The sequence below is a fragment of the Lampris incognitus genome, chromosome 3 (genome assembly GCF_029633865.1).
Source record: "Lampris incognitus isolate fLamInc1 chromosome 3, fLamInc1.hap2, whole genome shotgun sequence".
Lineage (NCBI taxonomy): Eukaryota > Metazoa > Chordata > Actinopteri > Lampriformes > Lampridae > Lampris > Lampris incognitus.
In genome coordinates this window covers 90,569,303-90,592,454 of record NC_079213.1, presented here as the reverse complement: position 1 = coordinate 90,592,454, position 23,152 = coordinate 90,569,303, and the positions used below count along the sequence as shown (strand labels likewise).

At 40.5% G+C, this 23,152-nt stretch overlaps 1 protein-coding gene across 5 annotated transcripts; it reads left to right on the top strand.

Annotated features, from left to right (window-relative positions):
- The first annotated feature begins 1,945 nt into the window (after positions 1 to 1,945).
- si:zfos-943e10.1 (GRAM domain-containing protein 2B) lies at positions 1,946 to 22,124 on the top strand. Of its 5 annotated transcripts, none has more exons than XM_056276115.1 (13): positions 1,946 to 2,082; positions 13,958 to 14,116; positions 14,996 to 15,059; positions 15,572 to 15,644; positions 15,847 to 15,950; positions 16,148 to 16,246; positions 16,486 to 16,557; positions 17,310 to 17,378; positions 17,825 to 17,921; positions 18,421 to 18,510; positions 18,768 to 18,867; positions 19,160 to 19,267; positions 19,743 to 22,124. In XM_056276115.1, the coding sequence occupies exons 1-13, from the start codon at positions 1,991 to 1,993 to the stop codon at positions 19,756 to 19,758; spliced, it is 1,143 nt and encodes a 380-aa protein (XP_056132090.1). In that variant the 5' UTR covers positions 1,946 to 1,990; the 3' UTR covers positions 19,759 to 22,124. The 5 variants fall into 5 exon arrangements, with proteins under 5 accessions (XP_056132090.1, XP_056132089.1, XP_056132093.1 ...); XM_056276114.1 differs by having other exon boundaries at positions 13,955 to 14,116; XM_056276117.1 differs by lacking the exon at positions 1,946 to 2,082 and adding an exon at positions 12,306 to 12,615.
- Positions 22,125 to 23,152: the final 1,028 nt, after the last annotated feature.

The following is a 23,152-nucleotide window of genomic DNA, read 5'->3' as shown; positions in this document are numbered from 1 at the left end:
AAAAATGTCTATCTTTCAGAACTGTTAAGAACATTTGACAAACTTCTTTACACAGGTTGACAACCTTTGTTTCTGCACTGACGTTGATGGATTGTTCATGGCTTTGGGTTGTGTGCATGACCCACAACAATGGCGTCTTTTTATAGATTCGTCAAAGTTAAGCTTGAAAGCTGTCCTGTTACACAATGGCAATGTGCACCCTTCAGTACCCATTGGCTATGCAGTACACATGAAAGAAACTTACAATAACATGGAACTGTTGTTAAACCCTTACAGTAAAACAATTATGACTGGAACATCTGTGGTGATCTAAAAGTATTGGCACTGCTACTAGGAATGCAGCTCAGATATACAAAGTACTATTGTTTCCTTTGTGAATGGGATAGCCGTCCTAAAGAGTCACATTAAAAAGAACTGGCCGCACCTTAAGCATTTCATTCCAGGGCAGAAAAGTGTGGCACATAAACCACTTGTTGATCCAACTAAAATATTTCTGCTCCCTCTTCATATAAAACTCGGATTGATGAAATTTTTTGTGAAAGCGATGAACAAAGAAGGTGATGGATTTCACTATTTCAGACAGATGTTTCCAAGATTGGCTGATGCCAAGATTAAGGAAGGCATTTTTGTTGGTCCACAAATCAAACAGGTCATCAATGACAGGGAGTTAGAAGATCTGCTAGTGGGGCCAGAGAAAATAGCATGGAGGACATTTAAGGATGTTGTTGAGAATTTTCTTGGCAACTACAGAGCAGCAAACAACACTGAGCTGCTTGACAACATACTTAGCGCATACAAAACCGTGAAGTGCAACATGTCATTGAAAATTCATTTTCTGCATTCACACTTGGACTTCTTCCCTGCTGATCTTGGTGCAGTCAGTGACAAACATTGTGAAAGGTTTCACCAGGACATTGCGACCATAGAAAAGAGGTATCACGGCAACTGGAATCCATCAATGCTGGCCGACTATTGTTGGACACTGACACGAGAGGCACCAGATGCTGAGTACAAACGAAAATCAGATGCAAAACATTTTAAACTCAGTTGAACTAACACAATGTGTCAGCATTATTACGTGATTAAACATGTTAAGTTCAATAATGTTTCTCCAAATTCCTATGTAATATAGCAAATCTGAAATTATATTTGTGTTCCGGTTGACATTGTCTATCATAATCTCTAAATTTTTCAGGAAGCAAAACTTTAGAAAAAAATTTGTTGCCCAGGGATCATTCATGAGATTCACTTGCATTCTCTCATCTGTCATCTATTACTATTTGTATCTTATCTTCTTCAAATACTGAAAGGGCATGCTATTGTCTTTTAAAGTACATATACTGCTGGTTTCCAAAGCACAAAAAAAATTATAAATTGTAAAGTAAAAATAATCAAAAGCAGCCATCACCTCAGTCAGATAGGCTTTTTCACTTTATTAATCATTATACGTTATGTTCAGATTTTCACCTCAAACGTTGTATAACAATTTGTGAAAGTTCTTTGGGAAACACGTTATCGTTGGGGCATTTTGCTCAACCTTATCTGCTCGTACAATTAATTTCTCTGCTGTGTAGTCAACTGGGGTAGGATGTGATATAATATTAACTAAGTGATACACGAGTGTCTGTTGTGAAATGTAAGATTATCCGTAAATCATTGACGAAACGACCTCGCTGATGACACCATGGACCCCACCCCTCTCTGGCTACAGACAGGAGTACGCTGGAGTTACATCCCATATAAAGAAATGGGCGGTCGGCAATAGTCAAGTACCAAGCTGTGATTGGATAAAAGGTCTGACATGACTGGGTTTTTTTTAGGTCGTAGCCAACTCTCATTGGCTACTACACTTGGTCCGATTTAAGCTCATTATCCTAATGAGCCGTGGATGAAGTCAGAGAAGAAAAAAAAGACCCCAAGCTAAACAAACCCAGAGAGAGTTGGCGTGGAGCGTCGTCTCAAGACGGACCAACCACCGGCGGAAAGAAGAATGCTTGAAAACAAGAGAGAAAGATTGAAAACCTTCCTGAGGAAGATAGACGAGAAGGCAATGGTCAGAATCAAGCATTTCATGAAAGAAAGGTAAGCTAAATATAACAGTTGGCTCGGAGCTGTGAACCGTTATCTGAGTGCCAGCCTAGCATCCTAGAAGGGTGGATGCTAGTGAATAGCTTCTTTTGATCGCCAACACCCTTATGTGGGCTAATACCCTTTTACGTTTTTGGAAAATAACAGACCTCACAAGTAGGAAAGCAACTGCCTTATGGTGTTGTTGAATTAGACATAGAAACCTCAGTGTAGTTAAGTGATCGTTCTGAATACGTGGATAAAGCTAGCCGGTTAGCCCTGCTGTTCTGCTTTGCCTGTGTGTTGGCATCAAAACTACCAAGCCACAAGGTTGATGTGTGAGCTGGCCGAAATTAGCTTTGCAAATACATGCAGACAATTCTGTCACCAGTGAAAATTAAAGGTTCATCGATGTCGCTACTCATAACCCAGTTAATTGTCGGGTGACAGTAAAATTGATCCGTGTAGCTATAGGTAGTTTTGATTGTGTTGGCAGAGCCCTTGCAAACGATGAGGAAAAACCTTTTTAGTGGGTAATCAAGACGATTTAATGATGTAAGGCTTTGTATCATAAAGGGGAAATTGGGCCAGACTCGAGCCATATCTACAGAAATTGTCCTGAACGCCAGACAAGTCTCATCAGATACAGACTGAGGCGTTTTGTTTGCATCGAGCTCACTAGTAAACCAATGACACTTACCAAGTGACCCCCTTCAGTATTTATCTCTACATCGATGTGCATGTATATTTAGTATATGGTCGTTTTATTTCAGGCGATGTAAACAAACAGCTTCATGTGATGTGTAATGGCACATTGAAAAGTCAAGTCAAGATTTGGTCGCTTCTTAATCTCACCCTTGACTCCTAGTCGGAAACTGTGACTTCATCCAGGGCCTATGTGGGTCAGATTGACACGACTATTTGTTCTGCCTTCGTGATCACGGATGATCCAGCTCTGCTAAGATCCAGAGCCAGCGTAGACTGCATGGATGCACAAAAACACACACTCATAGACACAGGTTCTGTAATGCTATGTCTCTCTCTTTTTCTTCTTCTTCTTCTTGCTCTCCAAGGTCAGGCACACACTCTTCACACAAGGGAGTAGGGGGCTGTTGTGTTGTCTTGGAAAACCCTATTTTTAGCTCCCACGGGTTCGACCACAGGTGGTCTGTAATATTATGTAAAGTCTCTTGGTATCTCTATTACTCCCTTGTCCAGTGGGCATTGCCTTTCACTTTCTTCCCCATAGATAGGCATATACATGGAAATGAGAGGACCTCTCCAGTCAGACCTGGCCTGCTACCCGCATCTATTGATAACAGCTATATTGGCATTCATAAGGATTTTTGGTCACCTGCTTCCAAGGGATTGTAGTGGATACAAACAGACCCATGTGAGTCAAGGTGGCTAAGTGTTTGGAGGCTGTGCTGTAACCCTCAGGTCATAGGTTCAAAACCCCACAACTAGTGTGTGTGTGTATGTGTGCGACAGTCAGGCTTTATTTCCTTACCGAATGTCTCAGGACAAAAACATCAGCTCATGTATACAATAGTAAAATAGCTTGTATAAAGGGGAGAAGTCTGTATCGTGGAACTGCATTACATTGGAGGAGCTTGGAATAGGTGGGGTGGAGCAGCTGCGCAGGCGTCCAGTTGGCTCTGGAGCGATGCTTACAGAAAAGGGATTCATGACCAGCTGTGGGCAGGGCAAACCCTGTGGGTCTTGATTATGAGCTGTGCTTCAGGCTGAAAGGAGTAGCCTAAGTTAGTCTCTAATGGAGGATTTGGCTTAATGAGGGGTTTTAGACCAACCCGCTCGTTATGGCTGAAGGTGTCTGTGTGTGAAAGTCAGAGGGATTTAGTTTTAAGGCTTGTGCCAATGACTACTCCCAAGCTATAGTCACAAAGTAAAGGGTTTTTCTCTTCTCAGCTGTTTCACCTTTTGCTCCTGCCGTAGGCCTGGCAAATTCCACCTAGCATATCCCACACAGATCCGCCTCTTTCTAAACACACAAGCTTTTGTGTAAGCTTGTCCAAAAGCATGAGCCTAATCAGTGGCTGTTTTAACTCGTGTCTATCTGGTTATTCTTGTTAATACTTGGCACCTTGCTGACTTCAGGATTTACAGTGCACCTACTGTAGTCCCATGAGGCAGTGTCAGTTCAAATCGGCTATTTTTGTTATCCGAGTTTTACTTTCTATATAAGTGTGGCCCTTCGCTCAGGGGAGGAACCCTTCACCTTACCATGTGATAAAGACCTACTTTTTGTAGGTTTAGGAAATCTGTACATTGAAGATAGGGGAAAAGAAGAGTAAAATATAACAGTTTTCTTAATAAAAGGTTTGCACCCAGAAGATGTCCTGTCTTTTCCGCAGCACTTTGATGCATTTCACCACTATATATTTTCAGAATCAGAATTTTGTGGTAGCTACTGCCAGTGGAATTCATCCATGTGTATAAGCCTTTTATTCTGTCTTGACCATGTGACTTTACAGTGAACCTAAATTGTTGAGCATCTAAGGTGAATGGATAATTCAAATGGGCATAATGAAAGAAATTATCTGATGACTCACATGTTTATTCTAAAGGGAGTGTGAGATTATTGTAATTTAAGGCTAAAAATTGTGTTGGAAGTAGTTCAGCTAAAGACTAGGTTATACGAGGCTTTTAGGAATATGTGTGCACTTATTAATGTTTTGGGTATGAAATGGCACACTACTTCAGGATATTTTAATTCACAAATATAAACCACTTCCTTTCTGGAGGATTAAAATCGAGACCTCACTGTAGAGTCAACATAAAGGTTCCCTTTGTACAGGACCTATGCACTGGGGTTTATATTTGTGATAGTTTTCACTATACTGGAGCCAGGTGGGATTTTCCAGCCAGTTGCTCTTGGTGTGCTTGGCTTCTGAAAGCCATGTGAGACATGAGGAAGAAGGACCCTCTCTGTCTGAAGAGCAGTTAGCATGGAGGAAGTTGAGGGAGACGCTGTGTGCATGAGCCCGTATGACTTCCCATACTCAGACACACTCGCACAATGTTCTGTAGCGCGCACACTCGAGTGCACACTCTTTCGCTGGCCTATATGTTCTTCTTCACACACATGCATGTACACTCTAGGCTTTATATGACTTTATATGATGCACAAAATAAATAAATAAATAATCTACTGCTGCAATTTGTAAGTTATGACTTATAAATGAAAGAGAATGAATGACAATACAACAAGCATTAATGAATGACATTAAAGTTAGTTTAGCTATTAAGAGAAAAAAATGGTATTCTTGTTCAATATTTTTCTTTCAGTCTTAATCAAAAGTGAAAGTATTTTCTGTAGTAACCCAATGGACAGTTAAACCTCCTACAACGGAAGAACGTCTATCCTTAATTTGATACTCCTCGATCCATGCGAAAACACTCCCAACAAACAGTTGAAACAAAACAAAAGTTGGGCACCCAAAAAAAAAAAATATTATAGCGCTCATTATCAAAAAAATATGTTCTCTGATACTCAAGTGACCCAAGAACAGAAGTAGGTGATGGTGGCCAACTCATCTTCAGTGTCTAAGGAGAATGATGTTGTCTACTCACCTCCTGTCCCATCCATCAGCTAGCAGGAAAACATGGCAGAGAGCGGTGATTTGACAATAAGAAGAGCTAGATGCTGGCAACACTTGGCTAAATCGTCTCTCTTCTTCTTCTCTCATTCAGTCAAATACTTTCCCAGTTGTGTACAGCTGTCTATGGGATAGATGTCGGAAATAAAATGACTGCGATACAATAGTGACCTGTGACCCAGAATCCATTAAACAGTGACAACGAACTCCATCCATCCAAGTTTCATCCTCACAGGGTTTTCCAACCAGACCATCGGGGATTTGAGTGATTTCGGCTTGCAATTGTATGAGCTCATACATACAGTGGCCAGAGCGGGTGGAACTGATTTGGCTGTGAGCTCCTACATGTTTAAAGGTAGGCTTGACTGTGGGGCAACTTGTTGGCCCTGCCCAACTGTGGTACCTCTCACACAATTTCCTTTGCACCAAAACAGCATTCGATTCGTTAGTGCATTGTGGCAGTATGTGAGAGTCCTTCCCACAATTGTAACAGCACTTCCTGACTTTTGTGCATTGTCCTGTAGACAACACAGGAGCTGGTAAAGTCATATCTTATAGATATATAAAGCTACCACAGGAGCTGGTAAAGACCTGGCAGTTTGCCACAAAGCACACGTTGTGGGCACTGGTCTGCTGCAGATAAACACGTGCACGCACATCACACATGATTCAGTCTTCTTTATACAATCTTGATCCAGGCTCTTTTTTTCTGTTTGTTTTTAAAACATTGCTAATTATCTGCTTTAATTTGTTGATGGCATTTACACCTCTTTTTATGCAGTATATCTTGCCATTCACTTTTTATATGGTCGAATTGCTTTAAATTGTCATGCAGAACAGATATAGGAAATATTAGTTATGGTGTTTGTTGGCTTTGAATTGATTATTGAGTCAATTTGAAACATTTTTAAAATCTTAATTGCCTGTAGTTCCACTTGCACGGGTTAGAAACGCCCAGCCTAAGTCATCTGATGTTTTGTGCTGGAGTAAACTGACCTGATTGGATGATGAGGGATCAGCAGTTCACATGACATTATTATTCACAGTTGTCCACTGGGTGGTGCTCTCACACCATCTGCTTGCTGAACTGGTGGACTTATTTTCAGGACATACGACTTTCCTTTGCATTTGGCTACATCAATAATGTTGGCTGTGGGAATGTTGGGACCCGAGTTTGCTCTGAATCTACTAGTGTCATAGAACAGCTGACGTCCACAGTGTGACGCCAGGGGGTAGGTTGTGCCATCTCCAGTTTTGCAGATCATAATGTTGTACACCCCCAAGTACCACTCTCAGCAGGAATGTCCTTTAGTCTCACACAGGGTACACATGCCCGCAACCAGAAGAAAAACACCCCCTAACCTTCTCTGTTTACAACCTGGGTAGGAACCTGACACCCATAACCAAGCCAAATGCTGTGATTGAGACTAGTACACTTGAATACACAAAAAGCACAGTGGCTGGCTTACCTGAATACATTATTTTAAAGCACACTGTAGTGTGTAATTGCAGTTAATCTAAATTCAGGCCGTCTATTTGGATTTTGGAATCCATCCGTTCAATGGCCATTTGTAACACAGAGGAGCCGGTGTCGGGATCATACACATGCCATTCAATATATTCAGTTCAGCAGCCTCATACTTAAATCCCAACTTGGACACAGCACACCAAGACTGCCCCACCTGTCATATCTCAATGTTCATAGAAGTCTCTGGGCTAAAAAAAATATTAGCAGATGTCTCAGCACATCCACCCAATTGGTCAGATCCCATCTCAGATCTCACTCTGTTCTGGTGGCTCTTGGTTTCCTGTTTGATACCAGGAAGAGTATTTTAAGTGTCAGTGATTTTCAGGAATGGAGAGAATAAACAAGGCCTGCACGATAAGCACTCGTAATGCCTCCCTATTTGGCCACAGTGAGCATTCTTCAAGCCTCACATATAATGGAAAGTGACAAACACAAAGAAGAACTAGCAGTCGGGAGGTGTTATCAATTTTCAAATCATATGATGTGTACAAAGGTAAAAGGTGTATTTTCCCCATCTTGTCAGGTCTTGAACAAGTGCCACTTTTTGCCCACTTGGCTGTGTTTCATGTAAGCCTGTTTAAGTTTACGCTGTTTGCAATTTAGTCTGTTATCTAGTTAGCTGAGCAAATCTTGTTTCTACTGCTACATCGGCCACTTGATTGTGCCAGATAGGCAGCTGCTTACTTTAAACTAGGGATTAACTGATGGATGAAAATGAGGATAAGAAATTAAAACTAGTATTTTAGATGAAGTATTCTCCATTTATGATGTTCTATCATTGTATTACCTCAATGAAATTTCATTGACCTAAATAAATATACTGGGAAGATGTAAGAAAGGTAAAACATTGGATCCTTAATCTTTTGGGAATCTTATTCCAGGTGCCGACGTTATACAGCTTTACCATAAGCAGCTAAATTAAGATGAGCCTTGTGTAAGCTGTATGTTTTGTAATATCCGTCTAGGAGATTTACTACAGTCCCCTGGTGACGACATCAAATGAGACGCCTGTGTGAGTGGGTCTTTGAGCTGTGGGATGACATTGCAATGGCGTAATGGCCCTGTCATCCACTGACACAAATGGGCAACACAGTATTTACAATTATCTTTTAAGATAATATTCTTCTCCTGCCTAAACAAGTAAGGGTCCTCTGGCATGCTCAAGGATGATTCAAGAAGTCCCACATATGTTCAGCTATCACACTGAACTCTTTTGGTTATGGGATGATCCCTAACAACTGGGCTGCCCCGCACCAAGCTTCCTATATTAACTTCCTTCTCAGGTGGTTTGACATCAAAATATTGCGGATAATGGATGGGAGTCGTAAGGCAGTGGCAAAATCAAGGTTAACGTCCTACGGACGTAGTTGGACTTTTGTCTGATTTGCCCTCCTGGTGATGAAATGGTGATGAATGGAAGCCCTTAATGATTTGACATCTGTAAATCTCTTAAGGCGAGCTAAGTTGACAACACCAACTATAACCTAGCATTGAGTTTCTTGTCATTTTATGACCCTAGCTTTTTTTCCTCTTAATCAGCCACACTTGTTCTTGTGTACATCAGCCCCCCCCCCCCCCCCGTGCAGCTTCCACAATGAGGATGAGCTAACCATTGACATGCTTATAGCACCAGCTGCTATGTAACCATCCCCCTTCTTACTATTGCAGCTAAGCTCCATTGTGGGTTCAAGAATTCGGTGAGAATAAGTGAGTGATGTTACCTTCCATCCTCCACCACCATTGACCTCCTGTTGTTCTTGATGTAAACAGTTTCTGTTGCAAGGCCATCCAACCTCCTCAAGAAGGACAGGGCTTGAGCAACAATTCATATTTTAAACCCAACCCTCATTTTTCCCATCCTCCTGTGTACTCGTTCTCTCTATTTAATTTGTTCACACTGTCTTTCAAGCCATCGTCTTTCTCAGTCCTTGAGTGGTTGGCAACATGACAATAAAAAAGACCTTTACACCCTCTCCATAAGCCATTGCCATCTCAGGCTTAAAGGGCAGACAGCTGAGCACATACCGTACACACCGCTGTCTCAACCAGTGTGTGTTACTAGCTTCCAGGGGACGTGGAGAACAAAATCTGATGATCATGGAGAGAAGAAGCTTGCTTGGCACTGCAGACCCTTCCAGCTCAGGGGGAAATATAGGGAGGTAGGGCAAACAAATCTATTATTTGGTGATTTCCCATATGGCTAAATTTTAAACATAGTCCTGATTAAGGACTTAGTTGATTCCCACTAGGGATACAAATTTGAAATATTGACAGCATTTAGTACCTTTTTTAAAAAAAATTAAATCAATAGGGCTTAAACATCTTTCATATCATCTTGTTACGGAGGGCCTCTAAATGAATTCTGTTTCTTAAATTTGCGACCAAAGGTTGTTGTGTGTTTGTTGGTTGTCAGCGTCTTATCTCTGCGCAAAACCTTCCTCGTCAGCGGCCGCTCTCAAGGCCACTCTCAAGGCCTCTGTGAGGGCTGGGAAAAAAACGTTTTATTGTAGCAATGGACATACCTCTGAGCAGAAAGTTTTCCATTTTGTTTAACCCAGTAATGTGGCTTGCCCATAAGAATTAAACTAACTAACATGGTTGGACGTTGCGTCAATCCATGTCTGTTGGTCAGTAAACAATATTGAGTGGTGCATATTGCGGTCAGCATGTGATGAGAGGCTGTTTGTGTAGCACTGCTCTCCATGTGAAAATATACCCAGGCAAATATGCATGTTTATTACAATTCACCATGGCGAAGGTAACCTGATATGCCCTAAATGTGTTGCTATTGTTCGGCATTGAGTTGTTTTTCTTAAGAAACTGTGACCATTTTTAATTGGGTCACAGCTTCTCCTCCTACAGACCTCACATACAACTTTTACTGTTTGCCAATGGAAATGGTTCAAAGTTCAAGGCTTCAACACTACCAGTACACATTTACTGCCAATGTCTATTTGTGCCACTTCTGGTTTGCAAATTGGTTGTGGTCATTGAGAATCTCAGTAGTTGAAGTTTTTTCCATCTTCTACATATTGTGTGAGCCAAAAAAAGGGATATTATGATTTATTTATTTTTTTCAGTTATTACAGGCATCACTAGTTGGTCTTCTTAAACACCAAGGTGCTTTCACTAATAACTGTTAACTTTTTTTTAACTATTTTTTAACTTTTTTTTTCACTAACTTTTTTTTTTTAACTGACTGAGGTTTCTTCCTATTTTTTCTCCCTGTTAAATTTTTTTTTTAAGGGAGTTGGTCCTTACGCGATACAAGGGACTAAGCACAAGATGTTGTGTTGGTGTAAAGCCCCTTGAAGCATATTTGTAATTTTTGATATTGGGCTATACAAATAAAATTGACTTGACTAATCAGATTACCAGTGAGGCCCCTCACTTCTCTGCCCTCTCTGCCTATGGCCTTGGAACACTGTTATGCAACAGTCTGAATATCTCTGGCTAGATTAAGAAGGTAGCCTATTTGCCAACATAAAAGGTATGTTTTGAAAAAAAATTTTTTTTTTAAATATATTTACAACACTACATTTTGCATATACATTATGAATGACCACCTCAACCCCACTCCCTGTAATCAGTATGGAGTTTCATCAAGCCAGAGAAAATATAAAGCCATCCTTCCAGGAACACCGTAAAGAGCACAGGCAGCAGACCCGGGCGCCTGGCTGACTGCCCGTGTGTGTGTGTGTGTGTGTGTGTGTGTGTGTGTGTGTGTGTGTGTGTGTGTGTGTGTTTCACTGCAGGGTCTCTTACCATGTATGTTTTGTACTGGTGTTCGTCCTGTGACTTAACAAGTATCCTGTTCAGTAGAATTGTTCTCTTCACCCCACATAAGTCAGTGTATAGGAAAGGGATATAGGAACACCTATCTGTTACCATTTTGGTATCTCAAAAAGCACTGTCTCAGAATTGGGTTTAAGGTTGTATAAGGTTGAAGATATTCCACCTTGCAGGCAAACAGCCATTTGAACTTTTTTTTTCTTGAAATTTTTTTACGCATATGCCTAGTTTTGCTTTCGATTTTAAGTGTTGATTGTCACGGTCTGATATGCAGTCATTCAGAGTTGACAATCTGAAGTTGGTTAACTCGTCTGCTGTAAGAAAGCATCATGTATTTTTCCACTGACCTTTGCCCCAATTTCTCATCTGATCCCTTACAAGAAATCAGATATCTGAAACGTGTTTCTGGCAGAGCAGATGTGGCATAAGGACGTTTCACTCAATCGTTGTAAGAGTTGACTTGAATTTTGTTTTGCTATTTATAACTTTTTCCATTGTGTGACGACTGTGTGGTAGTTTTTGTGACTTTAAATGAATCATGCCAAACACATGGTCTTAGGCTAGTCATTCTTATCTTGCTAGGCCTTGGCTTTCCTAATGGATTTCATTCCAATACTCAACATAGACTCATTTGGGCAGGCAAAAACCATTAAAAGAAACTCAATATTCATTATCCTTTAAAACAAAGAGTGTCTGTTTTTTAAACCTGCAACTAACTTCCATATTGTACTCGGTTATCCCTTTTGGATGTTTTCTCATTGAACTACAAAGCTCTTCATACTGACTAAGCATGAAGAGAGTTCCTGAGGTCAAACTCTGTCCTCATAGCTATCATCTGTTGTAGAGAGGACACGACAGATGACAGCTATGAGGACAGAGTCTGACCTTGTTACGTAGGTCCTCCATTTCCTTATTTAAATTAGGAGCCTAAACAGGCAGGGGTTAATCCACCACTCCCAGATCAGGCCAGATAGACCGGTTTTAGCAATTTTCTGGTAGTTCAAACACACACACACACACACACAAACTCAAATCTACCTTTTAGAGAATTGATGCTGTTTTATTGCCAACCAGAACAAATCCCAACAAGATTTAGTTCTGCATAATCAATGGCAGTTGAAGACTGCAAGGGGAAGGGCCTCCTTTTTCTTGAACATGTCAGCACCTGTGCTTTGCTCCAGTTCACTGTACCATACAAGTGTGCTCCCACCATGCCTCTTGTTGTGGTGGGAGTGGCTACGCTTGACGTCACCCCACTACAGAGAGTCACGCCATTCTGAACACAAAGCCACTTCCCCTCTCAGCATTCTTACAACAGCTTTTTCTGGCAGGATGTGGCCAAGGACCCTGGCTTGACTAGCACAGTGAATCAGCTTGAAGTCAAACATCGACAGTACTTTTTCATAAACGTTTTCATAAACAAGTTTGAGGGATCTTGCCTTCATCTCATTTTGGACTGTTTTTTTGATGTGAGTAGTGATGGCTTGAAGCCAGTCACCATAACCTAAGTAGTTTTGAGTGATTTTTTTTTTTCTTTTAAGCAACAGAAATGCCTACAGTGAGTAGGTATATGAGTTTTCGCTCATCTAAAAGATTTCATCTGAACAGGTAAGGGGGATGGGGCACCATTCACCACAGTCTTTTTTTGTTGTTTTAGTAGTTTTCATTCCAATATTTCACACTTGCTTTTTTGTTAGCAAAAGGTTTCCATGCTGAATTTCAAGGGTAAAATGCTGTCTGGTATTGAATACCTATTCTGAAATATCAATTTGCCAAATCAGAGTTGTTTTGTTGTGTACAAGTTTTGGCCTCAGAATCACCTTGGCCACAGCTGCTTTGTCTTATTTTATTGAGTTTGAACGTATATACGAGTAAGGGATTTAGTGGGGTGAATTAGGGCTGCAGTGCCTGTGGAACAACAGCCCTAGTGTCTGTTGATGGATAAAACACTGAAGCTTATTTTTATTTTAGACATACTTGTGCGGATGAGCTTGTAATGTAAGCAGGAGGTGTAATTTTATGGTCATGGCATGAGAGCACTGATGCAAGATACGTTGATGAAACTTCCTGATGAGAAGGAAAAAAGAAGCCTTATCCAACATACTATAAAGATAAACCTGTTTCCCAGTAGCCCTGTCCTGCATCACTAAGCACATAGAAAGTCTTATAACGCCTCCCCAAATTGTTTTTTTCAACAGGAAAGAAATTTAATTTGTGTGTGTGTGTGTGTGTGTGTGTGGGAGGGGGGGGTACTAGTGTCTGTTATTAAATCTAAGTATTCTTGAAATGTGTTATTCTAAATACTATTCTAAATAATAGCTGCTTAAACGATTTTTACCAGTCATCTGTGTTTGTAGAAGTGGCTAGCAGCTCCAAAGTGGCTGGCAGAGAAGACAAGCAATACAGCCTTGGGAGTTTTTGACTACTATTTCTGATTTTTTTTCTTCCACTTATTCCTGTCATTGATGGTGACAAGTATCAGGAAGCTGCTTCAAAGCCTTCTACATGTTTGACTGTTGGTTTTTCAAAGGTGTATCTTGGGGTTATTGGCTTAGTTATCTTAGTAGGAACACAAACAACCAATTCTTTACTAGAAAATATGCATCATAGAGAAAGGGTGTGTGCTGTTCTAAGCTGCAAGTTGCCTTGCCCTCAGATTACATACCACTGGGGGGGGGACGACACTAGTCTCAACATGTCGTATATCAATGGCTGTTTTAGAATTAGCTTATATAACTTGTTTTTATTGCAGTGAGCAGTTGGATATTACTCACATAGTGGTGGAAATGTAAATAAATCAGCTGCATTATTAGTTGACATTGTGTCTTGAAACCAGTGCCACCAAGTCGAACCCCAGCCGATTTTTTTGTACTTGGCAAACTAAGTGATTTTGAAGATGTCTATTTTTGTAAAGGTTGACTAAAGACTGCGTCTCCCTGTTTTTCAGCAGCTACCCAGCAGAGAGTGGGGGTGGTGGGCTGCCAACCAAGGTGAAAAAAGGCAAAAGTTTTAGTAATGGCAGCATCAAGAAGAAAGTGGAGCCTAGAAAAGCCCTGAGTCTGGAGGAGGCCCAGCTGGAGACCCAGCAGCAGCACAAGACCCTTACAAGGTAAGTCCCTGTCAGGAAGGCAGAGAACACCAGTACACCAATCCATCACTTCTATCAGGGGAGGCCCTGCTTAGGTGTGGAAAGTGAGGGGGGGGACAAAGGTTTAAGAAATAAATTCAATCATCTCTCAGGTCTTGAAAGTTTGGCGGCTGCTCAAAATGGTCTGCAATAGTGAAATAATGGAGATCAGATTTTTTACTTTGTCAGGTCGCATGAACATTAATTATTTTATATACATATGTTTCGTATTGTGGTAAAAATAAAATGGGAAATGGGGAATGGTATTTTTTTATGTATTACACTCATGAATGCAAATGTTTTTGAAGGCTTTGCAACATTTTTGAGTGGGTGTTTTATCATCCAATATTGAAACATAGACCATTTTAATGCTACAGCCCACATTTGATCAAAGATCAGGACCAATGATCAATAAGGACAGGATGTTGTGTTGCTGTAAAGCTCCTTGAGGCAAATTTGCAATTTGTGATATTGGGCTATATAAATAAAATTGACTTGACTTGATATTAGCTGGGAGTTATACTGGTTCCACTCAGAACCCTCTGTGTATCCAATACACAGAGGATTCTGAGTGACAGGGGTGTGTGTGTGTGGGGGGGGGGGGGCACAAGTTGTCATTTTGCCATTGAAAAAAGCATAATTTGTAAGGAACCAGTATAACTCCCAGCTATAGCTGCTACAAAAATTATCTATATAGGGGATACATCTATGTGCAACCTTTGTATCCCCTATATCCGCTTGTACACAACCCTCAAATGGCAAGCCTGTTTGATTTGCATCTGTTTATTGCCTCAAGGTCAGATACATTTGCACAAACCAAAAACTTGTCTGAGCTAACGTCCATGTTATTTGTCCTTGCAGGTCACAGACATTTGAGATTGATAGTAGATCTTTTGAGAGGACTGAGGGCACCAGCTCACAAAGTGTAAGTCTGCCTTCAGGCTCAATGTCTAGTTTGGGTGAACAAACAATTGTATTACTTTCTAACACAGCAAAATGTACTTTAACGTGTGGTCTTTATGCACAATAATGATCATTGATGCATAGCTGCAGTGAAAATTCAAGTTTGCATTTATTGAGCAAGTTTACAAATAAGTTTACAAATACTAGGGGTTTTTATTGGCATAAAAACATTGGATATGAACACATTTTTGAAGTAGAAAAACAAATGTTCGATGCATAGGGAAGTTATGGAGTAATTGGTATCTCTCTGTCAATGCAAAGAAGTGAGCATTGGAGTGAATGGGCCATTCTGTATGTAGCCATACTCAAGTATACAGTAATCACAAACACGTGTGTGTGGTCCCAAACTTGTAAATGAAAACTTTTATTTTTTCAAACTTGACCCAAGGCAAACACATTCATGAAATGTTCTATCATGTTTTTCCTCTTATCAGATATGCATTTCCATGACACATCTTATTTTTATGTTTACAGAGTTTCATAAAACACAACAAGACATTCCACAAACTGTTTCCAGACATTCCAGAGAGTGAGGACTTGATACATGGTAGGTATATGGGATACAAATAGAGACATGGCAAAAATGGGTTTCAAAAAGCATTTAAATCTATAGCTCTTCTATTGCCTTACCTGGATAGTACCAGTCTTCATACCACTGGTGACCATTGACCCCCTCCTACAAACACATACATCTACAGCTGTCAAGTTTATTTTTTCATAACAATGGCTGTGTTTTATTTCTGTCCCAGCATACATCTGTGCCCTGCAGAAGGAAGTGCCCTACCATGGTCGGCTGTACGTCAGTGACAACCATGTCTGCTTCTACTCTTCTGTTCTTCTCAAGGACACTAAGGTAGGCAGCGCCTCAGCTTTGGCACTTTCACTCCATTTGATTAGACGTTTGACATCTGTGGGGTTGAAGTCTTAACATGGGCCACTCCCAAGTTGGGTCACATCATCAAGTTTTCTCACATAGTAAACCAATTTTTTCAATTTTATATTATTCATTCAGAGTTCTCAATCATCTATATGTGTGTCTGTGTGTGATAGGTTGTGATTCCAGTCTCCAGCATCCACATCGTGAAGAAACAGAACATGGCCTTGCTGGTGCCCAATGCCCTGTCCATCCGCACCATGGAGAGGGACAAGGTCAGTTTGCGGCAATGCAACACAGCCATATTAACACACCACTGATTAAGACTGGCATGGAACACACTTCATAGTACTCAGTCATCACAAAGCCTTGTGCAACAGCATTGAACTCTGCTGTAAGAGTCTGAATACTGATTGTGTATTTTCAAGGTGAATGTTTGCCGGCAATACATATGACTGAGCTAATATGTCTGTTGTGTTTTTTTTTTCCTTCCCTATTCTCTTTCGTTTTCAAGTATCTGTTTGTCTCCATGCGCAACCGCGATGCCTGCTACCAGCTGCTGCGCTCAGTATGCCCTCAGATAGAGGTGAGCAGTTTAGGTCCTATACAATAGTAGTTTTATAAGTCTTATCATATAGGTTTCTTTCACTGGTCTGGATACGTTTGTGGGTTGATGTTCATATTCAATAGGTTTTGGAAAGCTCTGATATTGCACAAACATTCTTGTTCAGTCCCAATGCACATTTGACTACACCTTTTTTTTATTTTGAAGCATGTTGAATACAGTAACTAAGGCTTGGTTATCTCAGATGGTTATTTCAGATTCACTCTTTTGTGGAATAATCCCAAGATCTAGTGTAGCGGCGTAGTTGACAATAACATTGCTCAGCCACTATCTACATATATGAATCTGACCACAAAATCAAGGTCCTGGATTATATCTTACTTCCATCATGAAAAGTGTTAAGGAACCTTGTTATTGTGACCATGCTGCATCTCAGTAAAGACATAAGATAAAACCCACAGCATTTGAGAACACCCTAGGTTTTAGAAATTAGACATATCCATTGCACGTTGTCCAATTTGGGAGAGAGATCCCTCCTCTGTTGCTGTCCTGAGGTTTCTTCCTATTTTTTCTCCCTGTTAAAGGTTTTTTTTTTTAGGGAGTTGGTCCTTATCTGATGCGAGAGTCTAAGGACAGGATGTTGTGTTACTGTAAAGCCCCTTGAGGCAAATTTGTCATTTGTGATATTAGGCTATACAAATTAAATTGACTTGACTTGACTTATTGTATTAAAATGTCATCACTAAGAAAAATGAAATGACTTTTGTTCATAGGATGGCAGCACCAACAGCAGCCCTGTCTTCTCCTCTGCAGAGAACAGCTTCGACAAACGCAAGCTAGTGGTGAGAGACATTCCCCTAATATTACAAACCTCCTGCGATTGCAAAGTACTCTTCGATGATCAAATGTGCTTTTTCAATTACAAACTTCACAGGGCTTAATAATTGTGCCTCTTGATATTTATCACACTTCAACTGTCTTGAAAAAGTGACTTGAGTGCTTAACTAAATAAATGTTAAATGATGTACAAATAGTCTATTATGACAGCTATTTTGATAGATTTTTCATTTTATATTCATGTTAAGTTGGTGTACTCCAGCAGCCCCTTTGGCAGTTATAATTTGATGTCTAATTAACTCCTTAAATCTTGGTTGGGAGAATATTGAATGTGAATGGTTATTTGGGGATTTACAAAATAATGCCTTGACATTATGTAAGAAACGTGTCTGTACATTTGATGTCTTTGAATTTGATTCTGATGTCTCGTCATACTTCTGCACTACCACAGAACTCCAGCCAGTCCAGTTTAGATGACAGTTTTGAGCAGTATGATGGTACTGACCCAAGATCCCTGCTGGACCCGCCTACACACAGGACACAGAGAGGTGAGTGAACAGCAAGAAGCCTCCATTCCATGTTTATGTTACACATACATTTTAGGAATTCAGCTCACGCTGTTATCCAGTTTAATGATTTATAATGAATGCAACCATTAGAATTCCCAGATTATCAACATTTTAAGCGCAAGGAGTTTAAGGATCAGAGCCACAATGCCTTGCTAACAAATGCAGTGAATATTCCTGTACTCCAGGAATTATCACATATAGTAGGATAGTAATAGGTAAAGCAAGAAGAGGCTTGTAGTAAAGATTGGTCACTTTTAAATCAAGGAGAAAGGTCAGCATGAAAAGGGCCAAGCTGTTGTGTTGCTACAGCTAATATTCCTTTGAAACTACAGCATTTAGCTTCAGATAAACTGTTTACCATTTTTGATCTAGTGCTGTTATCTATTGGTGTGTTCTGATGCTTTCTCAGCAGACAAAGTCCAAGGTGATGATTCTGACTGCTGACTAACAAATTGATTTTTTCTTTTTTCTTCTTCAGACCCGGTGCCTAATGGAAACAGCTCCTCTTTCAGGAGCCTTCACACACAGCACAGCAGTAGCTCCTCTTCTGATGACCTGTCAGTATCAGGTAATGAACAATAACATGAACACAAACTCATTCCTGTGTTAGAAACCGGCACCATTTACCAGAAAAATTCTTATGTAAAAATTATACATTTTCTGTCACAGCAGTCATCCACTAAACATGGAAAAGTTACTGTTAACATCATTGGACAATAACTCTTTCGACAGAAGTTTTTTTTTTACCTTAAAGCTGAAATCCACTGTGAAAAGACTGTTCTTTGACATTCGCACCGGTTTTTACCTGTCTTTTTTCTGGTACAGGTGGCTCATGGGTGTGGAGTGTGACTGAGAAGGCCAGGTCCCTGCTGGTTCAGAGAGAGGCCACCACCCTCAACACCCTCCTCTTCATCTACCTGATTCTGTAAGTATAACCTACAATCTCCTCTCCTTTCTCTACTCCTGTTCTGTCATCCTCTTCTCCTTTCTTCTCTAAAGAGTCGAATGTGATATGTAGACTGGCGAGAAAAGCAATTTTATCATGACCTGATTTTTAAGCCACAAGTCACTGGATTTTTTTTTCTTTGAAGACAGAGTGAGAGAAAGCATGCTTTGGAAATTGGCATTCAAACAGTTACAGTACCACAATTAAGTATTAAGAAGGCAATGGATGAATGAATGAATGTATGTGACTAATATATTATCTTGTGTTGCAGAGTTGTGCTGCTCCTGCTTTCTTCGGGCTACATTGGCCTGCGTATTGTGGCTCTGGAGGAACAGCTGACATCCCTGGGTGCTCTCCCAGAGTTCTCCCTCCAGAGCGGGTAGGAAACCATGATTTTCCCCCTCTCTTTTTTTAATTTTTCCTCTTGTCTTTCTTTCCTGCCTTTGTGTGTCCTCTCACCTTGCCACCCTGATAATCACAAAATAACCATGAGCGTAACTTTCACTCACTGCTGTCCACTCCACACCACAGGTCAGAATATAGATGTCATATTCAAACTTAATCTGCAGCCTCAAATAAACTGGCCATTTTCAGCCAATAAAAGCTATTGATCCTGTAGTAATTTCACATATATTTTTGTTCTTATTCTGTGTTAAATGATTGTCCCACCTGATGTTAACTATATTGCCTAGTCTGCCTGTTTTTGTTTTTGGGAAACAACAGGCACTGATAACCAAATTCCTAGAATGGGTGCAGCTATGCTGCGAATGAAACCAAATGTTCAGTCATTATTAAAGCATGTCTTTATTGGCAGCCCCACTCAACTGGTTCTTTCTTGTTTCTCTTTTTCTTAGGTACCAAGACACATAACCCTTTTTGGGCTGAAGGAGAGATTGGTTGACTAATGATTGGAGATTGCATTTTGGCCACATTCACACAACGGGAAATCTCCAGCCCATTCAGACTGTGCTCCACACGTGGCCCGATGAGCCTTGAAGGAAGAAGAGCATCCAACCTGTGCAATTTCAGAGACAATTTGCTAACTTGAAGGGCTATACCGCCTCCTCGTGCAGTAGACAAGGGCATGCCAAGACAACAATGCACACACACACATGCACACACACTGCCTGGTTGCAGCGTGTCTCTGTGATTCCAACCAAAGCCAGACGGCTCAAACTTGAAGAGATGCCATGCTAGCTAAGTTGCAAAACACTTGTCTGACATGAAACTATTTTGTGAACTTATGTTATTCCTACATGCTCCTTACAAATGTTTCCTTAAAATGCGCTCTTGGCAGGTCTGTACCAGTCAACATTAGCCTGCTGTAGCACTTTCACATAGTCCGCCTGAGACACATGAGATGTAGTGCTTTACATAGCCAAAGATGCAATGAGTGCACATCTTTTGCATGAGCTCACGTAGGTGACTCTTAAAAGCTTTCCTGTTTCCAGTTTACCCACCCATGTACCAACTGCAGTTTTGCAGGGGCAAATGCAAATCTGCGTTTTCATCTTTCCAGTTTTATTTGAATGCTTCTAATCTTACAAATGACTCACACATTGAAATGATGGTAGCCTAGTTGACCTGCTCGGATCAGCTCACAGAGGCAGCCATGTTGAACTCGGTACTCTCCTGATGGTCTCATCCATTCTCTGTCTGTTTTCCTGAAATCATCTTTGATTGCAGTATTTATTTTCCCCGGCATTCAGCATGATTTAAGCCTGTTTAATGATCAATGCTCGGGGGGTTTAATTTGCCATCAGTTTTGACTGGATGTACATGTCTTCAGTGCACACATTCTAGTGCACTTGGGATATGGGAAGGTCATCTGGTAGGCACCTTTTTTTTTTTTTCTCTATGTTGGCTTTTCTATTACTTTGGGTCTATGAACGTAGTTTAGAAATATGGATACTTGGTCTGGTTGAGATGCCCATCAATGTGTGGTCCACCAGCAGAATAGAAACTATAACAGTGTTTTTCTAAATCAAATGAAAGCACACTCTTATTGTCTTCGACAGTCCCCCCAGGGACCAAGTGGCATTTCTGCAAGCTTTTAGGAGATTGAAAATGGCACCAATATTGTTTTTGTACTGTTCATGCTTTTGTCTAAAACCATTGACACTCGACTGATATATGCACTCTCATTCTTATCAGCTTGAGAGGAATATCTTTTTCTTAAGTTATTAAATATCAAAACCACACTGTTACTGTAAGGTCCAAGTTTCAACAGAAAAATGGTGGTCCAAAACGATTCAATATGCAACAAGTGATTATGCATGGCAAAAATAATGTTATTTGTTAATATTTTTTCTTCTGTTTTTAAATAGTGTTTTTTTTTGTGGGGAGATAATTGTGTTGAAGAAGTAGTGAAGGTGAAAGGAACGGCTCAAGCGAGCGAGAGCACTTTTAAAAAAAAAAAGATGTGTTGTGCCTGTCGCAATCCAAAGACCATGTTTGGACTGAGAGAAAGGTGGAACAGGTGTTCTGTGGTATTTGATGGTGCTAAGACCATAATTTTATATCATTTCACTCAGGGGTGGTGGGCACTAACCTGCCACGTGGTTTTAGGTTCATGACTCACGACCCGCTCCCTCTTTGTCTTTTCAATGTCTTGTAATGGGGGTGGGGTCTACACACTTTGGAGTTTCTTGATTGTCCCTTGGAGAAAGAATGCTCTCCACTCCTCCATTGAGAATCATGTGTGACTTCAACTTTTGTCAGTCTTGTTGATGTAACTATTTGGCATATCAGAATGCTTTCCCCCCATTTTCCCCCTCATGGTTCTTTTTATAACAACGTCACAATGCATATCAACAGCACCTGTTGTTGACTAAACGTCACTCTTGTTGTTTTAGCGCCACTTGTTTTAACAAGGTGTAGCATGTGTTGGTGTTACTTCGGCTACACCGTGTTTCAGGGGGGCCATATTCAAACGTTAAGCTGAGGTCGTCAACTTGCTTTAAAGCAGTACTGTCAGTTCCTACAATCCCCCACCAGGGGCAGCACACACAAATCCACTGGCCTCAAAAGGACTTTTCAATGCAAGAATCTCAATGATGAGGGCAGTATTTGTGTGGTTTTGCACTATTCAAAGTGTTGTAAATACTTTTTGTATCAATTGTTAATGTCTTTAATTCTACAATGTTCATATATATCTATATTTATTTGCATTCTGTGTAATCCAAAGTAGTCTCTGTGAGATGGCTTTGATTGTTCAAAATAAATCAGCTGTTGAAAGGATTAATCATGTCTTCTTTTTTTTAAACCGGGTTCCTATACAGGTCTACATAAGCTTCAAATGTATACAAAATGTTATGTCAAGGTACTGAAAGGTTTGAAATTTGAACATGGTCTCAAATTTTTTGACGTTAATACCTGATACACACTACATTGTAGACCTGATAACATTTCATACTATATGTTGCTGGGAATAGTCGGCTACTGAATAATGTAACCTGGATCATATCTGTCTCCCAGCTACCATAAGCAGCTGTATTTAGCGCCAAACCAGAGGTCCTTAATTCATTTAACAGAAGATATCGTGTTTTAGCAGCAGATGGCGATCGAGAGCGAAAACGGACCAGAAATTACATGGAGGTCTAGTTGTTTTTTTTTTTTAATAGGAAACTTGATAGCATTCATAGACAACTGGTATAGAAAAGGCGATTTTCTAAGTTTGGACTTATCAAATTCATAAACTATTTGGTTACAGCAGCCATACCAACATGTACCCTGATTCTGCTGATTGACGGAAGCTAAGCAGGTGCGGGCTCGGCTAGTACTTGGATGGGAAAACTCCCGGGGAAGGGTCACGACCCCCCCCCCCCCAAGTCCATATCCCTGGGATCCTAGGTTGAGCAAATCCTGGGACATCGTGCCTTCATATGGGGAATTTGTGCCATCTCCTGGCAGAGAAAGGTATGACAGCCCTAGGCTAGATCAGTGCGCTAGAGTGTAAACGGAAGATTGCTGGTTCAGTTCCCCGACCGGGTCATACCAAATACTCTAAAAATGATACCCATTGCCTCCCTGCTTGACACTCGGCATCTAGGTTTCTATTTAATGAAAGTAAATGGGGACTACAGGTGGAAACAATTAATCTTGCTTACTGTGGCGTATTAACAGTTCATCATCTATTCTCTGTTTATTATTACATGCTGCCTCATCATTACACCATTCCAGACTTAGCTTGTGAGACATAGCAACATAGTTATTGTTGCTATGTCTCACAAGCTTCGTCTGTATTTTTTTGCTTGTGACATGG

What these genes read in the sequence shown, in the direction of transcription:
- si:zfos-943e10.1 (XM_056276114.1), top strand. Translation starts at nt 1,991, where the DNA reads ATGCTTGAAAACAAGAGAGAAAGATTGAAAACCTTCCTGAGGAAGATA. An exon ending in GAGTGAGGACTTGATACATG is followed by an intron (nt 15,645 to 15,846) that starts GTAGGTATATGG and finishes TTTCTGTCCCAG; the next exon opens with CATACATCTGTGCCCTGCAG. An exon ending in GCACCATGGAGAGGGACAAG is followed by an intron (nt 16,247 to 16,485) that starts GTCAGTTTGCGG and finishes TTCGTTTTCAAG; the next exon opens with TATCTGTTTGTCTCCATGCG.